Below are 24,356 nucleotides of genomic sequence, written 5' to 3'. Positions count from 1 at the left end.
AAAGGAATAAAAGTGTGTCTGAGATATAAAAGGCTGGGAAATGTTATTGTAGAAGTTAGCGTTGACTATGATAATTATGGCCCAATGCAATTAAAAAAGGTTTTGTTCTTCTTGAACCCTCTCTCTTTTGGTCAGCCTTGTAAATATATGTGATATTGCATTTGGGAAGATTTCAATTCAAATATACATGCTTAAGTTTCATAGAAAAATAAGGCTAACAGTGAGTTTTCAGTTCTACTACTTATTCCTGCTCAGTTTTCTTAAATTGAAAGAATTAGATCTAGGTCTCATTTTCCTTTATCTAGCAAAGGTAAGGGAAAGAAACTAGAAATGTCTGTTACTACAAGGTCTTTCTTTGAGAAGTAGGTTATGATCAGACATTATGAACTAATGAGATGAAAATGTTAATTTTTGATAGATTTGGAAATAGTAATGTGGAGAGTGCTGAAAGTGCAAGTATTTGAGAGCTGACCATCTTGCAAATAGTCTTTCCCATGTGGAACTTTTTTGCTGGATCAGAGCAGTTTCTGTTGAGTTTACACTGGCTGTCTAGCTTTCTCAGGAGATATGTTTATTTCTTCTGTTGGACTGGCTTTTATGCCAGCTGGGTCTTTTTGGTTTGGTTTTGTTTTTTTTTTTAACTGAAAAGTCTATGGCATAAAAATAACCAAGACATTTTATAGTGTCTACCCAAAGAACGGTTAAATTAAAAGTTGCCAAGTCTAATGTATTCACTGCCAAAATACAAAAATTTCAAGTTAAAGAAATTGTGCACAAAGTTATTTATATGACTTCAATACCAGTGGGTTATTCAGGCAAGAGAAAGGGAGTGCTGTAGTGGTGCTGATGGATGAGGAAAAGGCAAGGCTGGAAGGAGAAGACTGTTTACCTGGGGAAGATGCTCCAATAACATGGGATGACAACTACATGCAGGGGAAGGAGATGAGGTCACTTCTCTACTGCAGTGCCCAGTTATGCTGTGTCTCACTGGAGGCCTTCAGCACACCAGGCAGCATGTGTGCTAAGTGTGCTTGTGTGAAACCCAGGCCTCATTCTGTGACAGAATCACGTGGGAACCCTCTTCAGGGACTGTTTCAGTCTTTTAGTAGGGAAGAGCCTTCATTGTCACTAAACTGAGATTTCAGGTATAGGTCTAGGTGTTTTCAGTCTGTGGCCATTGGCCCGCGTTTCGTTGTTTGATGCGACAGGAAACTCTTCAGGTAACTCTGTGTTATGCAGTAGTACAGTGCTGTTGTTAAACTGCCCCTTACCTGCACAAGCCCAGGTGACACAACCTCCTCTTACATGTTCTGTGTTTTAGACCCCAGACCATCTTAGTAATTCTCTGCCGGGCTCTTTACAGTACTGTAGATGTTACCTCGCCTGTGCTGAGGACAGGGCTGATAATAACTTGTGGCTCTGTCCTCTTGTGTAACTCTTGTGTCCTGGGACACCTCCTAGTTCATGGTGTGCCTTGACCACACTAAAAGTGTTTTTCTGGCTCACACTGAACCCGATACCCACCATAACCAGGTTATGGGCTGACCATTTCCAAGCTTGCAACAGTAGATGGGGTTATTCTTTTCCAAGATGTGGAGCTTTGTCCTTCTCTGTCTGAACTCCGTGAGGTTTGTTCACTCAGTCCCTGATTTTCTGAAGGTTCCTTTCACTAACAGCCCTTTGATTCCTTGTAATCCAGTCCCCCTAGTTCAGCATCATCTTCAGACTTGCTGAGGTTATCCCTTTTGTCAGCATCTGGGTTACTGGTGATGATGAGCAGGGTGGAACCTCATGGTACCTCTGACCCTTGCCTCGTTGACACTGAATGTTTGACCTTATTCCTGTGAACTATACTCTATACAAAGTATGGTGTGTTAGGTATGTCTCTAATACATTAAAAACTGTTGGGTCTTCAGGTAGGCTAATTGCTCTGCCCTGCACCAACATGTTGGCTTGTGTTTGCTGTGTTGTTTGTACTGAACAAGGTGAATATGGATAAAATCTCTACCCCTAAAAATTAAATAGCAGGACGTCTACATTACTATTATACCCAAGTGCATGTAGAGAAGAAGCAGTTTTTTCTGTTCTTTGTAAATTATTTGGATTGTTTTTACATTCAGAAAATTTAGGAATTTACTTTTTTTGGCATTCAATCTGTTTTTACAGGCTTTTTTAATCCAAATTGTTAGCTTTGAGTTTTAAGTCACAGTCCAGTATGAATTTAAAGGTTATTAGTAGTTTGTGATCTTGATGGTTTTCCATTATACTCACAGAAGAATTGCTCATATAATCTCTCTCCATCTTCATGAAATGAGTGTTTGGAACACTTTCATGTTAGGTTAGAGTAGCTGTGACCTCCTGGAGTTTTGTGGTTTTGATTATACCTTGCACATCACTGCCAGCAAACTTCTGGCAAGGCTATTGCGACCCTGTTTGGAGAAACAGGGTGTAGAGAATAGTATAGATGTGTACAAAGTGTAATCGCTCTTTAAACCTTATTTTAATAAAAGGTAGTGCCCTGAAGGTGTGTGCTGGTAGCCCAGCAAGACAGCCGAGCCTCTTTGGCTGTGCCACGCGAAGTCTTACAGTGGATTCTCATACGCAGTTGTCATCACCCAAACAATTGGCACATCTGATTTGAGGAGGTTTCAGATCAGCCTCTTGTGTATTGCCCCCATCGGTCCCCCTCCGCCCCCCAGGCTCTCAGGCACGGTTTGTTTAAAGGCGTTATGTACATACCTTGTATCCTGCAGTGTAGGCCAGCTTGTAGAAGGCATTCATTATATGTCTACTGAGTCTGTTGAATTTGAGCACTTTTCACTTTACCACATCTGTGTTCTGCTTCTGTCATGTATCTTAAGATCTTGCTTTCCAGTTGCCGGGTCATATTTGAATGTGGGACTCATTTTTTTACCTCAATACCTGTTTGGCTGTAGGATTTTTCAGTGTGTTGTATTTGAAAATGAATTGCTGTTACTTGAATTTTGCCAGTATGTGAAACATACAACCTTCTCAACTTTTGATATATCATAAAGAGACTTAAGTGAACTTTAGGCTTCCAAATCTTAGCTTTTAACTAAAAGATAAAATTTGCTGTGTAAATTGACAGTTGACTGCATGCCGCTACAAAAGCCATATTATTAAGTCAGGTGTGCGTGCACAGGCTCTAAGCTGTTCTCTAGACAGAAATTACTGTAAGCTGACCTGCTTTTCATGGCTGGATTTAAAAAAGAAAGCATCAGCTTAGCTGTACTGATATGCTGTGGTACATATGAAGAGTATCTTATCTAACTCACAAAAGCTGATTTTCTCTTTCCTATAGAGCCTGCGAGTTTTTCAGCATGGACAACTCATCATTTTTCCTCCCAGGTTTTTTGCTTCTAATCTTGCTTGAGTCATGAAGAGTGTCAGTGAATACAGTTCAACTTCTAGCAACTCCTTTTTTGTCTCAATTTTTATGGTATCTTTTTAAAGAGATGTTTCATGTGGTCTGGCTTATTTAGCTCTTCAAGTTGTAGCTGAGGCTATGGGTGATCTAGGTGTTACATGAGCAATAAATAATGAAGTCGCTCTGTCTGATACTTCAAATTCCATTGAGACTTATGACTTGGATGTGGTCAAATTCAGTATTACTGTGGCACTAATGGTCTAAAGAAACCCAGTGCTTAAAAATCATTGTAGCAGTGGGAGAACAACTCTCTTCTAAGGTTGATACAGTAAAGAAGTGGATATGGAAGAAATGTGCTCTCCTCTGGCCCCAGTAATGTGCTGGTACTTCACGCTGCCTATCAGTTGCCCCACAGTTCACCTTAAAAGACCACAAGTTAATAGGAAAGGGCTCATTATAATGCCTGCTGAATGTTTCAAAGCTGGTTTTCTGTCCAGGAAAGAAGGTCCTTTAAGGCAGTGTCCTTCTGCCAGCTTTCAGGAGAAAGTTGACATAAATGCACCTATTTTCTCTCTGCTGCTTCAAAGCTCCTTATGTATAATTATTCCTATGTCTATCTTTATTCCCTTAAGTAAAAGGAGTGGTGGAAGGCATGATTCCTCTTGGAAACTTAGTACTAATTAAGCATGTCCTGTGAAACATGGACATGTATGTTACCAAACAGGAACTGTAGCATTTTGTGTTCTTTTTGTAAAGATGAAGGTGTCTGACATGCTGAAGACCTGGCTTCTAGTTCTATATTCTTAGCCTAACTCAGGAGACAAAATTTTTGGCCTAGTTTGTTATATTAAGCAAAATACTTTCACTTTTTTTGACTGTCTGTACTCCATGCAGCCCAGTCTTTTGTTAAGCTCTGTCTGTACTGGTATGGGTGATCCTGTGATTAGGAATATGGATGAGAAAAGAAATATGTGGAAAAGAAAAGCAGTTCTGAGAGTTAAGTCACGTTCAGGAAATCAAAGCTGCAATTTCTGTGATGCGTTTTTTGTCAAAACTCTTGATGATCCCTTTTGGTAAGACCAAGGTGGCCAGCTTGGAGCTTTCAAGGGACATAATTCTGAAGTCAACACAAGTTTGGGAAAAAAAGAGGGAATTGAGTTTTGTGAGGCTTTTCCTTGTGTGTTGAATGTTTCAGGCTGTGTATATGTATGCTGTTAATAAGAGGTCTAAGGAGCAAGTATTGACACGGGAGGGTGTGTGTTCATTGTGTACTGTGGAAGTACTCCCTGACTGCACCAAAATGCCTGCACAAGCTTCTGGGGACAGCATGCTCAGGCAGTGTGGCAGAGGTGAGAGTGGACCAGGTTGGCCTCCTCTTGCCCAGCAGTTGCCCACACTATGGCAGCAAGGGGTGTGCTCATGCCTCGTGTGACAGCCTGTGATGCGCAGCTTCGGTTTCACGTGCTCTCCTCTGCAACAGAGTCCTCATCCTTGGAAGGTGCTTGGCAACCACGGGTGCAGGAGACCAATATGCCTTGTGTTCACTCTGCCATCTCTTCTTCTATTTTGCTCTTACAGAGGCAGCTGCTACTTACCAGTGTTGTTTTCACTAACCACAGGGCACTTCTGTGTCTTAAACAAGATACGTGTTATGTATTGAACCATGTGTTTGAGGATTACAGATTGCCCTAGAATGTGGCTCTGTTAATGGCTGGCCATGTGCAGAGATGTTATTACTGTATCTTCTTGATGTAAATTTGGTCATATTAACTTAGAGTATAGGTGGTGGCTGAAGACTACAAAAGCACCCCCTTACCCTGGATCTGTATTTTAATGCTGTGATTTAACCATGGGCTTAGTGAGTAACTGACTGTGCTAAGAAAAGAGTGAGGAGGGGAAGGAGAAAAATAAAAGAGTAATATTCTGGAACTCTGCTTGTATTGAGTCTGGGGCTAGAGGTTAATGTCAAGATCCTTTCTTGCAGCTTGTGTTTGGGAGTAGTGAGAATGTTGTGAATGTTCTGCTGCACGTTAATACCTAACCTGGCTTTGGACAGAGCACTGATTTAATTGTTGACCAAGAGTGAGGCAATCCCAGTCATACTTTCAGTTGTCAATGGCTTTCCTATATAAAAGTATTTGTTTTTTTTTAATCTTAGTGGAAACACCCTGGTGCTCAACTTTCCTAGCTGTGGAGAGATTGTGGAAAACAGAAGCTCAGTTATTTTTTTAAAAAATCTCATGATTTAAGGGCTTTGCTGCAGACATTTTGTTCAAGAGAGACAAATTTAAGGGAATGGTAGGAAATACCTTGCATTTTGGTGGTGGTGTAATGGAAAATTTGGGACTTCACCCTTCTTCCCTGATACATGATGCCCGTGATTTTTCAGGTATACTGATAGTTTTGAAATTGAAAGTCTCACATTTTTATGGATGGGGCACTTTCATTTCGGATAGTGAGTCCTCTACATGATTGCAGCCCTGTGATGATGATAATTACTGGGTAAAATACTCTGCTCCAGACTGTGTCTATCTGTTCCAGGAGCATGTAATTCAGAGATGCTAGGCTTTTGAACTGTAACATGCAGTTGCAAGTTGATCATTTATATGTGTTGTTCTATTAAATTCTGGGAAACATTTCATAGAGAGGGAGAAAAATAAATCATGCAGAGTTACTAGAATTCAGAATGATGAAAAAAATCTGTCAGTGCTTGCAGTGCTGCTGAAATAGCAAACTCTCTCAAATCTACTAGCTACATATCCCTTCATCTTCCTTCCATGTCAGTGTTTGTAGTTTGCTTCTTAGGTATATGATCCTGAAAGCAGCAGTAGTTTACAACAGTAATGGTGTCCAAAGCTGCTTTATTTTGTATTTCTGAGCTGTAGTTAGAGGAGGAGGAGGAGCAGAGCAACTGTCAGGCTCCTGAAAGGTGGTACAGCTCTATCTCTTCTCTCAGTTAACAAGTGACAGGACAAGAGAAAGTGGCCTCAAGTTGCACAGGGGAGGTTTAGATTGGATATTAGGAGAAAAACTTTCACTGAAAGTGTGGTCAGGCTTTGGAACAGGCTGCCCAGGGAAGTGGTTGAGTTACTGTCCCTGGAGGTATTTATAAGATATGTAGATGTGGTGCTTAGGGACATGGTTTAGTGGTGGACTTGGCAGTGCTGGGCTAATGGCTGGACATGATGATCTTGGATTTCTCTTCCAACTTTAATGATTCTGTGATTCCATGATTGCTGCCTGTGTGGTGTGACTGATGCTCTCATAGTATTGCCGTTCTGCTTCTAGAGGTGGGTGCTCGCCCTGGCTCTTCCAACTGATCTGTTGGTTTCACCATGGGGCAGAGCCTCGCTAAATGGGCTGTTGTGCTTATTAATTGATGTAGTGTCAGTCATCACTCAATTTCACCATGTGTTGCAAAATTTGGTAAACAGCTCTGCTGTGTGAAGCGCATGGGTGCTGGCCGTTTGTGCATGTCCTCAAGGTTATAAAGGCACTAATCTGTATGTTTTGCAGACTGAAATTTCTTTGCTCTGTCATTAGAAAAAGACCAGTTTCTGTGTTGCATGAGAACTGCTCAGGCTGATTAGCATGGAAATGAATGTGCCTTAATCAGCTTGGGGTGAGGGAAGCTCAAAATTAATTTGATACACTAGTTTCATTTAAAAAACATATAGTTGCCGCTAGTGACCATTACAGTTAAAAATGCAAAATAGTCTCTCATTCAACACTGTGTTTATACCAACTCATCACTTTCCAAATAATTTGTATTCCAAACTAGATTTTCCCTATTTAATCTTTGCCCCATAAAGCAGATTGGGGGAAGGGCAATCAAGACAGAAACATGCAGGGAGGGATATCAAAGAGGAAGAAGATGCTGACTTGAAACTTAACCCTGTGTTCCCTGTAACATTGTGTTTGTTACACTGCTTAGTACCTTGAATCCAGCTTATAAAGAGGTAATTTCCTAGCCCTTGTCCTCTGAAGATCATTTCAGTGGCAACTGCGAAAGGCAAATGAGTTATTGAAATATGAAATGCAAGTGAGAAATCCTCTAGTGATACATATATTAAAAAAACCCTCCATACAATTAGCAAAAAACATCGTTGTTTTTGTGGTAAAAAGACACTAAATGTATTTATGTTCTTCCTGTTCAGAAGACTGTATAATTCAGGGCCTTTATAACTACATAGAGAGCTGTATATTAAGAAGGCATATCTAATCTATCTAAAGTGATGCAGAAGGAACTGCTTTGGTAACCATTAAATTTAAAAACTGCCCCATGTCCTGTGAGCATGTATGTAGGAGTGTATGCATGTGTTTTGACTTAGGGCCCTGCTAAGCATCAAAAATACCCTGTTCTGGATAACCTGAAATGTAGAGGTAAAATATGTTGCTCAGAAAGTGTGTGGCTGGCACACCAGTGAGACTGAAAAACTGAAGGAAGACTTTTTTCGTGCTTATAGTAAGATGAAATGAGACTCCTGATGATAGGTGAAATAGGATGTAAAAGTCTTTAAAACTAAAAAGTAGACCTGAGACCAGTCTGATCAATTTGGATGAGTGAAGCAGTTTGAAGGACTGTCTGCTCAGGAAAAAAATTAAGTAGGGAAAAATGAGACTGCAGATGAAATGACAAAAGATGATGAAGCTGAGGTTGTTCTTACAGAAGCCAGTAGAGGTTGGTAAGACTTCTGGTTGTCTGTTCAAAAGAGATGGGGCTATAGAAAAGTAATAGCCAGAGCTGGAAGCACAGTCAAGAAGTGAGGATTTTGGAAGAAGGGAAGGTATGTCAGTTTAGCATCAGGTGCCCCTGTCAGGAGGAAGCAGGCATTCTACCTTACCAAAAACAGGAGAGGAAAAGCTTGTGCACTTGATGAATTTAAAGTTATTTAGCACTGCAGTAATGTAAAAGAAGGGTTTCATCCTGTGAAATTTTACTTTTTCGTGTGAGCCACTTACCTTCAGCTCTCTCTACCTTGGTTGAGAGAAAGCAGCAGTTTTAAGAGGAGATGGACTACAACCTTAAAATACATGTCTAAAGCCAGATGAATTGCGCCCTAGAAATGCCTGTTTCTCTCTGACTATAAAAGGAGAGTGGCGTGCAGATAGAGCAGTCTCCATTAGTGCAGATAGAGATGTCTCCATTGAAGACACGTATATGTAGATGGATGAATTCCTTTGGTGCTTTTTCTGAACATTAAATTATCCCATCAGTTCCTTCAGTACTGTCTCCAAAAATATAAGTACTGCACCAGACCCAGTCCTTTGAAAGTTGTCAGCAAGGGAAGGAAGTTCAGAGAAATTACTGAATGTAAAGCATTCAATGTAAGGCACATTTGGAGTCAACATGATCTGTGCTTCTGTTCACTTTTCTTCTGTGGATTACTGTATCATTGTAAGATTATCCAAGATATCTCAGGTCATCATGAGTGCAGTTCAGACCTAACCCTTGTTTGGATGACACATGCTTGAAATCTGCAGGCTGGTGTGTGTCAGGAGAAATCACTGCGTAATTAAGGACTGCTAAATACAATGTCATTATATTTAGTTCCTTGCTTTCTGAGCATTACTTCTAGTGGTGTGTTAATTTATCTTGCTAATTTTTCTGGGAACCAATGCCTACACTTATGACAATATTATTCATAGCTCTCAGCTCTCTGGGCTAATTCTCATCTGCCTTTTCTGCAGATGAGGTCACCGAGCTTTTTGAAGTACTAGTGTATTTTATGATAGAACAGGGTAAAATCATGTTCACTGCAGTAAAGGTAAACTCTTAAGGGCCTTTTGTGTTGCATTAACAAGGCATTTCAAGGAAGTAGGATATCAATTTCATGTTTCATGTTAAAGACATTAATGTCTTTGTGTTTATGCCTGTTATGGCATGGAAGCAGAAAAAGGTAATACTTGAAACAGCTTCCTTCCTTGCCTTCCTCTTTTCACAAATGAGCATTAAAAATTTAAAAGCATGGGTAAGAGTGTCTTCAGAGTATTTTGTATCGAATGGGGGGTCTGGAAAGTGTGCAAATGTCAACAGAAATGCTCTAGTCTCCTTGTTTTTGTGGAAGGGACCCGCAAAAAAAAAAAAAAATCCCCAGAAAACACATCACACTTGGACAGAACAGAGGAGACTGCTGAGACTATGTGTCAAACTGTGCCTTGCTCGGGTATGGAGGAGCTTGTGGGGGGACTGCTTCTCTTCGTGGCCTTGTAAGATGGTCTGCATATAAACCGATCTCTTAAAAATCACCTAATCTTTTTCTCTATATATAACTTATAAATAAAAGGACTCCAATAAGGTTTACTTACTTTATTTTTATTGATCATGTCTCTTTTTATAAACAGTTGATAGTCTCATTGGCTAGTTCTATAGCAGAACCCTGTCTTTATTTTGTCCTTTAGACTAGAATGCAATAAATAAAGCTGATTATTTTCTGAAATACTGCATTTTTATTTCCCATCAGGGCTTATGTCTGTATATTTTGAAGCATCTGCAGTGATGCAGCTGTAGTTTAAGGGCCTTGTGTGAGAATTATTGTTTGCAGTTGCCATCAGTTGCTGTCATGCATCTGTAACTGCAATAAATCAGGTATGCATAGGACAGAATTAAGGAAACTGTTTATCACTTCCTACTGACAATATCTCATGGAGTGTAGCTGACTGGTGTGACACAGTCACAGCTTGTGCTAATTGTGTCCTTCCTATCATATTTGATCCATCTTGATATATTAGATGGACTCTGGGAATAAGAGGGATAGCCTTGTAGATTGCAGAAAGTGTGCAGTAATGGAACTGATTGTTTTAAATCAGTTGAAGTACATTAAAACCTTAAGTTAAAGTTCTATTGCATTGCTTTTCTTGGTTAAAATTAATCTTTTCATGTTTTGCATCTACTTTTAAGGTTTTAAAAAATTTGGTACCAAAATGAGTTTCTAAATAAAATGTTTTATACTTGCTTTAAAATATCACCACTTCACTGTTGGTTTGGTGTTTTTTTTGTAGTTTTCAGGGGGGTTTTGTTGGTTTTTGGTTTGTTTTTTTGGTGAAACTTTTCTAAATTTCTAAAATTCTAAACTAAATTATGACAGAATTTGTTAATTGCTCTGGTTGTCCCCTAAAGTGCTCCTGATGGAAAAATTTGAACTGAAAGATCTTTCATCTTGCTTAAGTTCTCTTAAAAAAATACCCCAGAACAAACCTCCCGGTGAAATGCTGAGTGGAATTGTAGAATATCTCAAGTTTGAAGGGACCCGTAAGTCCAGCTCCCTGCTCCTTGGACGTAAGACAAGATCATACAAGTATAACTTTTCTGAACATACAAAACATATCGAGTAAGAATTTTGCTTGAAAAAGTGTATTCAGGCTGAAGAAGAAAATGTAAACTAAATGTGTAAAGCCATTGGGACCTGATCAGCAGAAATCAGTGGGAAGCCACTGACATCCTCTTTGAAAACCATCTGCTCTGTGCTGTGCCCTTTGCTGTTTTTTTCTTAAGCTTCCTCTGAGTTCAAGAGGGACCTTATTTACTGATAGTAACAATATAGTATGTTGTTACCTGAAAACTACTCACCTCCTGCTTCCTTCCACTGTTTCCTTATGAATTTAAATAATCAAAGGATAATTAGATCTTTTTGAGAATCCCTGGCTCTGGGCTCCATTTCTCTCCCAGCTTCTTCACGAGGGAGTAGTTCTTTGTGCCCTCTCTTGCTTCTTCCCATCCCATTACAGAGTAAGCAGTGTGATATGAAGGCATCAGTCATCTTCTTCAGGATGAAAACCTTTCTGTATTAATATGTTTAAGGTGCTGATAAAGACTAAGGTTTGAGACTGACAAGAACCTTCTATTTTCCCTATTAGCTTTTACTTTCTTGAGAGCAAGGCAACCAGAAGGAAGTCCCAGAGGTGGGCAAGGAGCAGCTCTGCTGTATGACTGACACTTTGTGTAGCCCTGCCATCATCCATGGACACTTTATATTGCACAGTCAGATGCGGAATGATAGGCACTTTATAAAGGTGCAGTCTTGACCTCAGGCTCTCTGTAGCCTGTGTAGGCTAAATTCAGATTGTCAGGGAAGGAGTTTGAGCAAGAATCTGAAGACTTGGTCTTATCAGATCTGTAGCTATCACTACAGTTGTGGTACTTGAAACCTGACTTCTTTTTTTCCTCAAGTATGTGTAAAGGAGAGAATCAATCTGTTGTCAAAGACATTTTTGAGCAGAGACAATAAGAATAATTTCTGTATAAGTGAATATGTTTTAATGAACTCTTTGAGTTGCACTCAAAGAACCTTTATAAGAAGCACTGCAATCTGACCTGGGAATGAATATAAGAATAAGCAGAAGATTTTGATGCAGCTGATGCTTTATTCATATCTTAATTCTTATTTGGGTGTTTAGCCAGGCAAGGCTTACATCCTCATACTGATACTGTTGCAGTGAGCTCTGCAGTGAAAGCCAGGGATCTTCCATCAAATGATACGTATCCATAGTTGCCTGTCATTGCAGAATTTTTTTTTCAAAGTAGTTATTTCTTTCCTTGTGCTTTTTACTTTGAACTCATGCGTTTGTCCGTATCTTTGAGAACTTGGTTATACCTGGGGGAGCTGCAGGTTAATAGTATCCTGTGCTATAATCTTCAGTTCTTCATGTAGACAGCTTAGCAAATGTGCAGAATTGTACCACAGCTCTGATCATCTGGCTAAGGGGATTAATGTCACCTAATGCAATGTGTTGGTACCAAACAGATTACAAGGAGCAGAAGAGGTTTGGAGGCTGAGTCAGTGAGTTGGAGGAGGAGGGATGTAAAACCCCTCAGGAAATCAGTAATCATCTCAATTTTCAGCTTTTTTAGCTAATGTAATGTGTGCAGCAAAATATGTTCTCTGGAGTTGTGGGCTGTACTCATTGGTGAGGTGTCAAAGAGGGTGCTTGTTATAGAGCTGCCATTTAGGAGAAACAGCTATAATCAAGTAGCACTTTGTGCTGACATCTTGTCTTAGATTTCATCTTCTTAAACCAAGTCCGTAAGTATTTGTGATGTTTAAAAGTAGTGTTTCTGGTAGTTAGTTTAGCCTTACTAAGCATATAGGGAGGTTAAACACTAACTGGGTGCTACATAACTGTGGATATAATTAACTTCATTTGGTCAAGACAGTACAAGCATACTCTGTGTATATTATGTAGCTGGTAAATGCCTTTTTATAGAGGCATTCCACTGACTTGCCAAATAATGGGTTATTAGTAGCAAAGTTGACTTAAAATCTGAAACCACACCTACGCTATAGGCACAGAAGTGAACACAGGCTGTATTAGCTGGCTTGACGTGTCCCAGCTGAACTGCCCTAGAACAAGCTTGAGCATCTCTGCCACATTCTGGTCATGTCTGAAGTGTCTGTAGACAAGGTGCTAGTTTAAACTAGAGAGTCAGAGATGCTGTTCACATTTTGTCTTTTTTCCTTCCCCTGCTCTTTTAAGCATATTTGAAAACAGGGAGCTTCTTAGCTATTTCTATTGCTGTGTAACTGAAAAATAAATGAGCATAAGGTGAAATTCCAAGAGAAGTGTATGTCTGAAAAGGCTGTTAGCAGATATGTGCAGTACCTTGCTGTGAAGAAGTAATTGCATGAAGGGACTGCCAAAAGTATGTGGTCCTGTGTACTGGAGGTACCCCTGGGGCTGGTAATGGGGGTCTGTGCTCTTATCAATCCAAACTCTCCACAACTGGCTCCAAGTCCCTCTGGAGTTTCCGTTTTATGACTTGAAGTCCCTTTGACTCCTTGCTCCATGCTTTAGTATTTTATTAGGTGAGTACTGGGGGAGAAGGAGGAGCGTGTGTGCATGTGTGAGAGAAAAGTTAAAATTTGGTGTAGATGATACTCAGAGCTGATTTATAATTAAATACAAACACCCTTTGTGCTCCATGGGGTGGTAAGCGTGTTGAGGTTTTGTTGTGGTAATTTAACTGGGCCTCTACTGTGCCAATTGGTGTTTTCACTGCCAGGTAGTGGAGTGGCTTAATAGATCTACCCAATGGTATTAAGTAAATTTTATGGTTTAGTCAACTTTTTCCTGTATTTGGCTTTTAGGAACAGGACAGCTGCTAGGTTTTTCAGGTTGTTTAGTTCACATGTGAAGTTTGAACCTAGCAAATTTCTTTTTCCTCAAATTACTCATCAAGTTATTTTAAGAGTGATTTACTAATAAAACACCTATTTAGGTATTTACTAAACAAAACTAAGGACATAAAGCATAATGCTGAACGAGGTAACTCTGCTTTTTTTTGATCAGCAGTGATCCAGATCGATGTATTAAAGGGCTATGTAAGTTGCTCTTACAGGATGTAAACTCTGAAAAAAAATGGTAAAAAAAATAAAAAGAGGTAAAAAACCCTCTGTCTCCTCTATTCCCCAAGCTCCCTGTTCTCCCTCTATTTTAACAGTAAAGCCTTTAGATATCAGTTACATTCTTTTTTTTTTGAATGGTATGTGGCTGACTTGAGATGTGGAGAAGTTTTGTCTAAAGCTTTATTTAAGGAAATACAAAATAATTTGGAACTTTAACTAAAACTGATGGGGAAAGGAATTAGGGTTGTTTGTACAGATGGGGTTAGAATAGAAACATTTAAACTACATGTAGGTATTTCCAGAATACCTCATATGATTTGGTAACCTCATATGATTTGGTAACCTGATCCACCTTTTCCATGACAAAAGGGCATTTTGGGTGTCTTATCCAATTTAGAAACCTGGTCCTGAGTATTTTTCCACTTTTGCCTGGTTTAGACTAGTTCAACTCTGAATTCCATGAATTTTTATTTACTTGAAACCGATATAAAATGAGAGAATGATCAGGTTAAAGTAGGTGCCAATAAATCTGATAAGGGTATTCAAATGTCACAGGGTCAGTCTTTTGTTTTTGACTTGGCATTGAGTAACATCATCACTGAGGTCAGAGTTGCACCAGCACACAAGACGTATGTGAGATCCGGAAGCGGTCTTGTGCTTTCTGATCTGACCTGCATATTCTGAGATTGGAATGATGGCCTGGCAAATGGAGAGGTCAGCTGGAGGAGGGAATACGGTCATTAAGGTTGGAAAAGTCCTTCAAGATAATTCTAACACTGACAAGTCCACTGCTAAACTGTGTCCTTCAGTGCCACATCTACATGACTTATAAATACCTCCAGCAGTGGTGACTCTGCCACTTCCCTGGGCAGCCTGTTTCAATACTGGTCAACCTTTTCCCTTAATTTTTTTCCTGATATGCAATCTAAATCTCCCCTAGCACAGTTTTAAGCCATTTCCTCTTGTTCTTGTCTTTTACCTGAGGCAAGACACCCCCACTTTGGTACCTTTGGTACCTTTATGGTGGTTGTAGAGGGTGATAAGGTGTGTACCCCTGCCCCGAGCCTCTTTTCTCCAGGCTGAACAATCAGAGCTCCCCCAGCTACTCCTCATAAGACTTGTGCTCCAGACCCTTCCCCAGCTCCGTTGCCCTTCTCTGGACATGCTCCAGCACCTCAATTGTTTTTCCTGAACTGAGGGATGCAAAACTGAACTCAAGGTGTGATCTCATCAGTGCTGCATGGAGGGGGAACAATCACTGCCCCAGTCCTGCTGGCCACACTACTGCTGGTCCAGGCCGGGATGCCATTGGCTTTCTTGGCCACCTGGGCACACGCTGGCTCATATTCAGCTGCTGTTGCCCAGGACCACCAGGTCCTTCTCTGCCACGTGGCTTCTCAGCCTGTAGCGCTGCCAGGGGTTGTTGTGATCCAAATGCAGGATCCAGCACTGGGCCTTGTTGAACCTCATACAACTGCCGTTGCCCCATTGATGCAGCCTGTCCAGATCCCTCTGCGGGGCCTTCCTGCCCTCCAGCTGATCACCCAACTTGGTGTCATCTGCACACTGACTTAGGGTGTACTCAATCCCATCATTGAGATCATTGATAAAGATGTTAAACAGAACTGGTTTAATAATAAAGTAATCCTGCAGTATCTTTTGCAAACCATTGAAATGTCTCTGAATGTGTTAGTGGTCTCTCTCCTCCTGGATGGTGATGACAGGAGGCAGGGAAGTCTGCGCTGTTAATCTGTAAACTGTCATAGTTGAAGAGGAAATTCACTTCAGTGTTCCCAATAGAACACCACCGGTGTTATGCCAGTTAGGAGAGCTGGGTAAGGAAAACAAAGCTTTGAAACCTTTCATATAGATTTGGTCTCTTTTGCATCAACTATCAGCAAGTAGGTAAATGCAAAACTATTTTTAAAGCCACTTCTTTCTTCTGAAATAGTTTGGCATGGGTTCTGAAGCTTAGTTGCTGAATAAAGGAACTTCCCAGCAACTGTCCTTTGATTACTTCTAAATGTAGGTTACAGCTGTTCTTTTGGGAAAGGCACATAGCTCAGCATGTGAGAAACTGACACCTTTTTCTCTCCTTTTCAGAGTATCTCCTCTACAGAAGTCTGAAATAGTAGACATGGTCAAGAAACACGTCAATGCCATAACACTTGCCATTGGGGATGGTGCCAATGACGTAGGAATGATCCAGACAGCTCACGTTGGAGTGGGGATCAGTGGCAATGAGGGCATGCAGGCAACCAATTGCTCGGATTATGCCATTGCACAGGTCAGATGCAAGAATGAACAACTTCCATATCATCCTGTGAGAACCGCACTGTGCAGCCATGTAGTGCTCTATGGCTTCTTCTGACCTTCGACCTAGAAGCATCTCTGATTGTTTCTTTTTCCAGGCAGCTGTCTAGAACATACTGGATATATTTTGGGGATCTGTTGTTATGATTTTGTATTCGTCAGGGCAAAGCTCCATCTCTCTTGAAAGTTTTAGTTTCCTCCTGACAACTGTACAGTATCTTGGTTCTTCAGTAATCAGGGGGAAGCACTTTCTGTGGTGCATGTGTTAATATGCTTTTAAGTAACTTATCTATCTTGGTGCAAACTCTTCTCTTACTGTGAGTAGGTATTATAACCAGGTGTGTGGGAATTTGGCTGTTTGGCAGCTCTTAATTTGAGGTGTCTCCTCTATTTAATTCCCCTTCATCCCTGTATTACATCCAAGAATTGATCACAGTTCTAGAGAGCTGGCCAGCATTTTCATGTTACATGTTATTTTGAATGTTACTTGGGTGAGTCCTAAGCTAGTTCATCAAATTCAGAACTGATTACTTCAGCTAAAAAGAGGAGTTAAAAGCCTTTTTTGTTTGTTTTTTTTTCCTGAAGAAACCACAATTTAGAATCAAAACTTGGAAAGAAAAATAAGGAAGGAAAAAGATGCTATAGTTGCTGAATACCCTCTGAATACGATTTATACCTGAGGTGCTCTATGTATGTGAGACTGATGCAGGGCAAAACCTGATCGAGCTGACATGAAGCAGAGGCAATCCCCTGTCTTTTCAGTGACCAGAGCATCAGCTGATATTCCCTTCTGGCAGGGTGTAGGCAGATATGTTCTACCAAGTGACATGAAATATTACCATCTTTTGATAGCTTCCAGTAGCAGGGATAATGCTGCTGTATGCACAGATAACTGTTCATTGTGTTAGCACTGCTGAGAAGCAAAGTGGCAGTCTTGTATTGCTGCTCTGTTCTGAGCTCTGATGAAGCACACTCTTGCTTCAGGTTTGAGTAACTGAGACCTTTCACAAAATTTATCTTGAGAATTTTAGGCAGTTTTACCAAGTTTTTCTGTCATAAACAGTGCCATATTCCAAATATATACCAGTACAGGAACTGCCATAATCATTGTCTCTGGTATCTTGTAATGACTTTTACATTTTTAATTTCAGTGGATTATTTATAGCTTCTGCTGTATAACTTACTGGAATGCTCTTTACTTGGACTTCCTCAGATAATTTGTTACTTCTACTTTAGGAGCTAAGCATAAGCAGCAGCAAGGGTTTTGTCTGTAGAAGTCCCTACATATGTAATTTCTTTTGTGTCGCAGCAGTGCTAAATCTGGAGAAGTAATTCCACGTTCATGTGTTGCTTTTGCATTAACAAAACCCCCTGTATTTCAGTTCAGTGTTAGAACATGGAAGTTGCTCTTGGTTTAAATTCCGGTCAGCAAGTTTCTGACAATAACAATGAATCTTTCTAGTTCAATATGAAATAAAAGCTGGTGACACCAGCACAGAATTGCAGCTTTCAAAAATTAGTGAAACACTGTGGAACTGTGATTTTTTGATTGTGTAGAAGAACTTTGTACTGATTAAATTAGAAAATATATAAAGAAATCCCTCTAGTAAAGGAGACTAATAGTGTGTGGTGGTATGTGCTTAAAAAAAAAAAAAAATTAGTGTTCAAAAGAAAAACTTGATCTCTGTGGAGTGTACTTCTTTCAGCGAAGACATGTAACTCCCACTAAAGCATTACTGTATGTGCATGCCTTGAAGGCAGAGTATGTTCTTATTGAGTAATTTAAGATGACCACTATAATGTAGCACCTCATGTTCAAACAGTATTTCAAATGCAGTGGTGCCAGAAGTAGGCACTTATAGAAGAGAGAGTCTCTGTATAGGCTCATTCAGGATTCCAGGGAGAATCAAAGCCTAAACCAAACAAAAATAAAAAGCCAACTTGTGTCTGACTCCACTTGAAATAGCTTCCACAGGTGCAAGGAGCATCTGTTTGAATCATCCTTTTCCCTTGAAATGATATTGCACCAGTGACCTCTATTTAGAGAATTCCCAAATCAAATGACCTAACTGTTTAGAGACAGTAGTAGACTTTAGTAACTTTTTTTCTCAGTAAATAGCTTTATCATCTTAATCCAGAGAACATCTGGTGTCTAGGGACTTTTCTTAACTAGGGAAGCTGCTTTCTTCAACAAATGTTCTTGTTTCACTTTTCTTCTTTGGAAAAATTGGCTTGTATTGCAGATGCCTTTTCACTGTCTTAAAACCCCCAACATGCCATCACCTCATCCTTTAGTCAAGATAGATTCTAGAAAATAATCTCTGTATAAAAGAAGTTATGCTAGGGTTGACAGAGAGACGGCTGTAAAAACTTGCACAGTTTCACAGGTAGGCTGGCCACATGGTCGTAATGTTCCCTGCTGATTTAAAATTCTGTAAATACAGGAGTGGCCAAACAAGGGCAGTGTCTGGTAGAGCCCCTGTCTGTACTGCTCTATGCCAGCAGCTGTGCATTTGCATGATTTCAGCATCAAAGCAAATTTAATTCTTTGCTGTGTTTTAATGGGACTCTTCATCTGTGTGAGCAGCCTCAGTGTGTTCTTTAGGCTCTGAGTATCTTCATTTCTGTGCTCTGCAGTGCACTCATTTTCATGAGAGCACAGACAAGGGCAATAATTGGTAGGATTTTTAGTTGCCTTTAGCTTTCAAGAAGACCACGTCCAAGATGGTCACTTGTTAGATTCCGCAGAGAATTCTCAGGGTCTGTCTGACTATTCTCTGTAAGAGCTTTGGGATGATTTGTAAGGACATCGTGGCAAGTTTCCCATCACTTCAGTTGTGTTTTGTTAGTGATTTTGATGAGGAAAGTTGTAGCTATCCTGCATATTAACTTGAGGCATTAGGGGTCTAATAGGTCAGCTACTCCCTTGGGAGTGTCCCAGTTTTAGCTCTAGCTCAAGTTAAGCAGAGAACCATGAAGCCTGGTTCACTTTTGTTTTCTCTCCTTCTTTGCTGGTGTATCCTAACAAATCTGAGTTGCTAATGCGTGGGAGAGGGGCTGTCCTTACAGGATTTGTGGTTCAGTGATTTCATTGCTGGAAAGCATGGGAGCAGAGCGCCTCAGGACAGTCCTAACTCATTACTGTAGCTTTCAATTTCAGATAAGTTTTGGTTAAAATAAATGATCCAGAATCTAAATTTAGGAAGTCAAGCTTTTCCTGTCAAGTCACTTTGTGGAAAAGGAAGCAAAGCAAATAATTACGTTAGTGTCCAGGATCCCTTCAGGGACACACATGCTAAACAGTAAACACAGTCATCACTCGGAGCTGTCTGTAACTGGTCAGAAGAGGAATGCTGCCAGCCATAAAAAGGTTCACTAACAAAGCCAAGACTAGAGAATTATGCATTTCCTAGTCTGGATTACAACACTGGCTCCATAAACGTCCATTTTCAAAAGTTCTGAATTTGAGCTCCATCTGTGGTTCAAACTAGCATTAAAAGGTACACAATTGTACAAGATTTATTTACTTGTCCTTTTTGGCAAATGCCACTTGCTTTACAGAATATTTTATATAACACACAATCACATACATTTTGTGGGCAGAAAATGTTAATATGAGTATCTATTCTCTAGAAATGCATCTATTTTTCCACTTTTGTTCCCCTCTTTATTTCAGCTCAAGACAGTTTTAATTATTAAATTGTTCATTTTACATAAGGAAAGGAGATTCTGAACCTTGTAAGCCCTCAAACATTGATTTTGCCATCAGGATGGTAGTAACAATTGAAGACGTTTTGCTGTTTAAAGCCACTTTTTAAAACCTTCAGAAGTTTGGCTAAAAAAAGATTTTAGCTTTAAGTATTTTAAGAATTGTTTTTTGCATATATCATCTGTTAAGCAGTTTAAATATTGCTCTCGAACAGCTTTTATAGCTGATTTGAGGATATATTCCTGAGGTCAGGTGTTTACTTTCAACCAATTTTTTTAGCAATTCTTCATACATGTGAGTACTTCTTTTCTGTCTTTCAGTTTTCCTACTTGGAGAAGCTATTGTTGGTCCATGGTGCTTGGAGTTACAATCGAGTTACCAAATGCATACTGTACTGCTTCTACAAAAATGTGGTTTTGTATATTATTGAGGTAAGAGTAACTAAGTGGATGGGTCCCTACTGGTGCTTATTCCTTAAATCATCTCTTATAAATAGAAAAGCTCACCCAAAGGGATTGAGCTAAAAGGACTGCCATTTTTTTTCCATGTTTAACAACTTTAAATTCAGTTTCTCTTCTCAAATTAGTTCACTTGAATCTTTTAAAGTTTGTTAAGGAAAACCAAAGGTTTTTCAGTACTGTGAAGCCTTGGATATGAGCTGTCAGAGACAAAGTTCATTTCTTCTGTGCAAATGTTCTTATTGAAAGCATCTTTGTATTCCTGGAAACATTTCAAGTAGTGCTCATATTTATAAAAACTTAGATTTAAATTTAAATCAAAATTTAATTTAAATCTAAATCAATTAGATTTAAATTTAAATCAAAATTTAAATTTAAATTTAAATCTAATTTAAATCAAAAGCTAAATTTAAATCAAAAGCTTGTTTAATAGAATTGGGGAAAGCTTACAGGCAAATAATAAACTATGCAAAACTATAACTGTTGCTTCCAAGTTACAAAGACCATAGTTTAGCTGGAACTGAAAATAGTTTGCCTTGTTTTTTGGAAAGAGATAACATAATTTTGTAAATGACATTTATTTACAAAATTAATCAGGTTATTTGATTTAATAATTAAAATGTAACTGTATTTTGAAAATAATTTGCTGCAAGATGTCAAGTAGTGAAACTGGATTTTAAAGAGGGCTGAATACTGTTATGACCATTGCATTTCAGTGTGCTTACATAGGAGTGTAGTTATGCTGCAGAACATAGTCTTGAACTTAGGATGTATCAGGAAGGGATTTTTATAATCTGCTGTTGCCTAGCTAGAAATACTCAAGGAACTTGAAGTCAGTGGTTTGATCAGTTGAGTATCAGGTGATCACTTGGTACAGCAATTGCCACAATATTCATCAGTTTTATTAATATATGTGCATATATATTAGATTTTCTATTTCTTGTACAGTTGAGCAGCCATGAATGAGGTTAACAGATCAGAAAATTACAACATTTATAATTAGGCAGGTAGTTATGTCAATTGCAGGAGATAGTGGGTGAGTAATATTTTGCTATTCAGTAAGTCGTATAATGGTCAGTATGGTCAATATACCTGACTCCCTCGGGGTTTGATCATCTTCTATATATGATGTTAGAGAACAAATATTCTCCACTAACTTGTGCCAGTTCTCCTGTGCTGTTTCTGAATTAGCTGTTGTCTGTTAAAATTTCAACATGCATTAGTCTGCTCAAGAGAGTTATCCTGTACATCATGTTTTTATTTAAGGTTTTTACATGCTGTTGGAGATGACAATAATATTTGTTATTGTGCAAAGGAAATATAAATAACTTCAAAAAGAACTCTTCTAGTGTGTTTCTTATTGAGCATGGCTGGCAATTGCTGGGGTTTTCCCTGAACTTTTCAGAAAATGCTTAACAGCTTCATGATTGCCTTCTAGGATTCTTTTCTCAATTTGAAAATCAGTTTTGGAAGTCCTGCTTCTAGCTTATTATAGCACCATGTGTCTTTTTATCTTTTACTAAAGTCTGACAAGTAAATTAAGTTCTATATCAAATGTTGTATGGCAAAACTATGCCTTCCTATATGAGCAGCTGTGCAAAGGGTTGAATACAAGTGAAGTTCTCTGGGACTTCCATTCTGAGGTAGCTTAATTGTTTTACCCTAGGGTGGAATTTTATTAGCCAGATATCTCTATATGATACATAAAATCCAAATCCGCTCTGAGAATATGAGGTCTGAGGTTCTCTCCAGTGTCTTAGGCTGTGTTCAGTTCTTTCTGCATACGGTCCTGAGCCAAATGAGCTTTTGTGTTTCCTCATGTCCATGACTGAGGATGAGTCAGTTGCATTCAACACCTGAGCACTGCAAAATGTCTTACAAGATGCAGCTCTGCACCTCGGTTACCTCTCTGTGCCTGTGCTGCCTAGAAGTCGGGAGCAAGTTTAAGGCTTTAAGGGAGTTGAAGTGACAGAAATAATCTGCAGCAATGGGAAGAGCTCAGTTTGGTTTTCCCTGGTGAGTTTCCTTTACTAGCAGCCTTAAGGAACTTCCCCTCCAAAACTGTTTAAAACTAGCCAAATTGTCTGGAAACCCAAGAGATACCAGTTTTGGTATCCTAGGGATACAGGGTAGAGAGGAGAGATCTTTAATTCCCTCCTTAGCTTTACACAAAGAAAGAGAGGTTGTTTTGTGTATGTGCTGTAGGGCTTGGCTGTGCTGATCCGTTTGTGGTATGGAATGATGCCCATGAAAGAGACACTCCACAAGGGAATAAATCCTTCCACTTGAGAGAATGGTAGTTAAATGCCTGGCACTTCTGCACTGTTGCTTGTGCAGATGGTATGCTCCTCATTGTTTTCCAATGCTCTGGACAAGTTTAATATTTACCTGTACTTTCTGCTTGGATATGTGGTATATGGGGAATATTCTTTTAGCATAGTAATGAAACAGGGATTTTAACTTGAGCTACTTTCTAAGTATCTTCAGAAAGATTGTACTGAGTAAATATTTATACACTTGAAATCAAAAGCACATCATGAATATGACTGCCTGTTATACCTTTGTTACTGTATCTGTTTTATTTCAATGAAGTTTTAACACCTGAGGAATAGATATAAATGGCTTTTGCAGCAGTGAGGTGCTGGGGCTATCATAACTTTTATTCCCTGATGCTTTGCATATACCAGAGAGAAAGAAGAGGTGGTGGTCTAGCTTGGCGTGCAGAACATCTGGACACAACTTGCAGAGGCATGCAAGTTAAGACATTAAGATGTAACTTAATTAAACAATGATAAGTGCTTGAGAAGAGCATATTGCCATCCTAGCATCCCAGTGTTGGTATACTAAAACCCCTCATACATTAGAAGTTCATCTTGATACCAGTTATGTACACTTAAACCTGGAGGATCCAAAGTGTTGCATCTCTGAAACACTAAATGTTATCAGCTTTTTTTCAGGTCCTGGGTTAAAATACAAAATTTGGGGTTTTGTGGGAAGTATACACAGGTAATTGTTACTGTGGGCTTTACTCCTAGGAAAGGGGATTAAGGCTGATGCTTACTTTTCTGCAATGGCTGATTCTTTGTGGAGAGACAGGGGCCCAGGAACTGTTTTCATCTGCTTTGATGGCTAAAATGTGTGCACATAGTGAGACAGTTCCATGCAGCTAGAGAGGTGGTATAGCAGACATCAGGCCTTGTGGTTTAGTGACTGCAAGGGAAGTGGAGATTACAGCGTATTTTCCCTCTCTCTTGGAAAGGCCCTCCTAATATTTTTCAAGAGGTGAATTTTAAATCAACAAAGTTTAGTGAAGTCTGAAAAGATTTTGTCTTGGCTTAACAGCTGGAAACTCTATGTTCCTCTCCTTTCTCTGGCCTGGTCTCTCCTTTACCATTTATTCATCATTATCCTCCTGCCATTCTCTTGATTCCTCCCTTTGATTTTTGAAAATAGGAAGCTAAGTGAAGTATCAATAAAAAGCACAAAGAGAAGCAGGTCCTGGAAATCCAAGTCCTTATGGTGTGATTCTTAGCCCCATTCCTGAACATTTGTGTATCGCTGTTGCCAAGGTGCTTCAGGGTCTAAAGCTGAGGTTCCCTTACTTATGGACCCACTTATCAAGGGGGGTGCAGAATCTAGCTTTTCCATCCACAGAGCTGGTTGATAGATTAATTGCTGCTTCTTCCCCACTCTTGACTCTCCATGCTGGGTCTGTCCTAAGAGTGGCAGGGGAATCTACATGGAAAGTTACCAAGATGGCTGCAGGGATGAAATGCAAATATAAAGCCCTCTCTTTGGTGTCCATTCCTGTATTTCCCATGACTGGATGCACTAGCAGTGTGCACTAAATCCATTTCTAAGGAAAGCCAACCATTCAGCATCATCCTGAAGCAGAAGATCAGTGACCCGGTTTTGGCTTTTAAAGATTTGACAGACAAGTACCTGGGCATCCTTACAAAATACAATTTTGTTCAATTACTTATGTAGCTGGCTTCAAACTGAGTAGTGAAACAAAGATCTGTTTCACATCTGTTGAGCAGATACATTTAACTGGAGATGATATAAAGTTGTCCTGTTGACATCAGAGCTTTGAAATATAGCTGATTTCAAATGTAAAAGAATACAGGAACATTGCTTTCATGTCA

General features: G+C 39.5%; 1 protein-coding gene across 5 annotated transcripts in view; it reads left to right on the top strand.

Moving 5' to 3' along the window:
- ATP8A2 (ATPase phospholipid transporting 8A2) overlaps nt 1-24,356 on the top strand; it is a 320,810-nt gene that overhangs the window by 154,951 nt on the left and 141,503 nt on the right. For all 5 annotated transcript variants that reach the window (XM_032099453.1, XM_032099455.1, XM_032099456.1 and 2 more), the window contains 2 exons: nt 15,835-16,018; nt 20,074-20,184. In XM_032099453.1, coding sequence (XP_031955344.1) covers nt 15,835-16,018; nt 20,074-20,184 — 295 coding nt within the window. The remainder of the gene's footprint in view (nt 1-15,834; nt 16,019-20,073; nt 20,185-24,356) is intronic.

The sequence above is a fragment of the Corvus moneduloides genome, chromosome 2, assembly GCF_009650955.1.
Source record: "Corvus moneduloides isolate bCorMon1 chromosome 2, bCorMon1.pri, whole genome shotgun sequence".
Lineage (NCBI taxonomy): Eukaryota > Metazoa > Chordata > Aves > Passeriformes > Corvidae > Corvus > Corvus moneduloides.
This window is presented reverse-complemented; position numbering and strand designations above follow the sequence as displayed.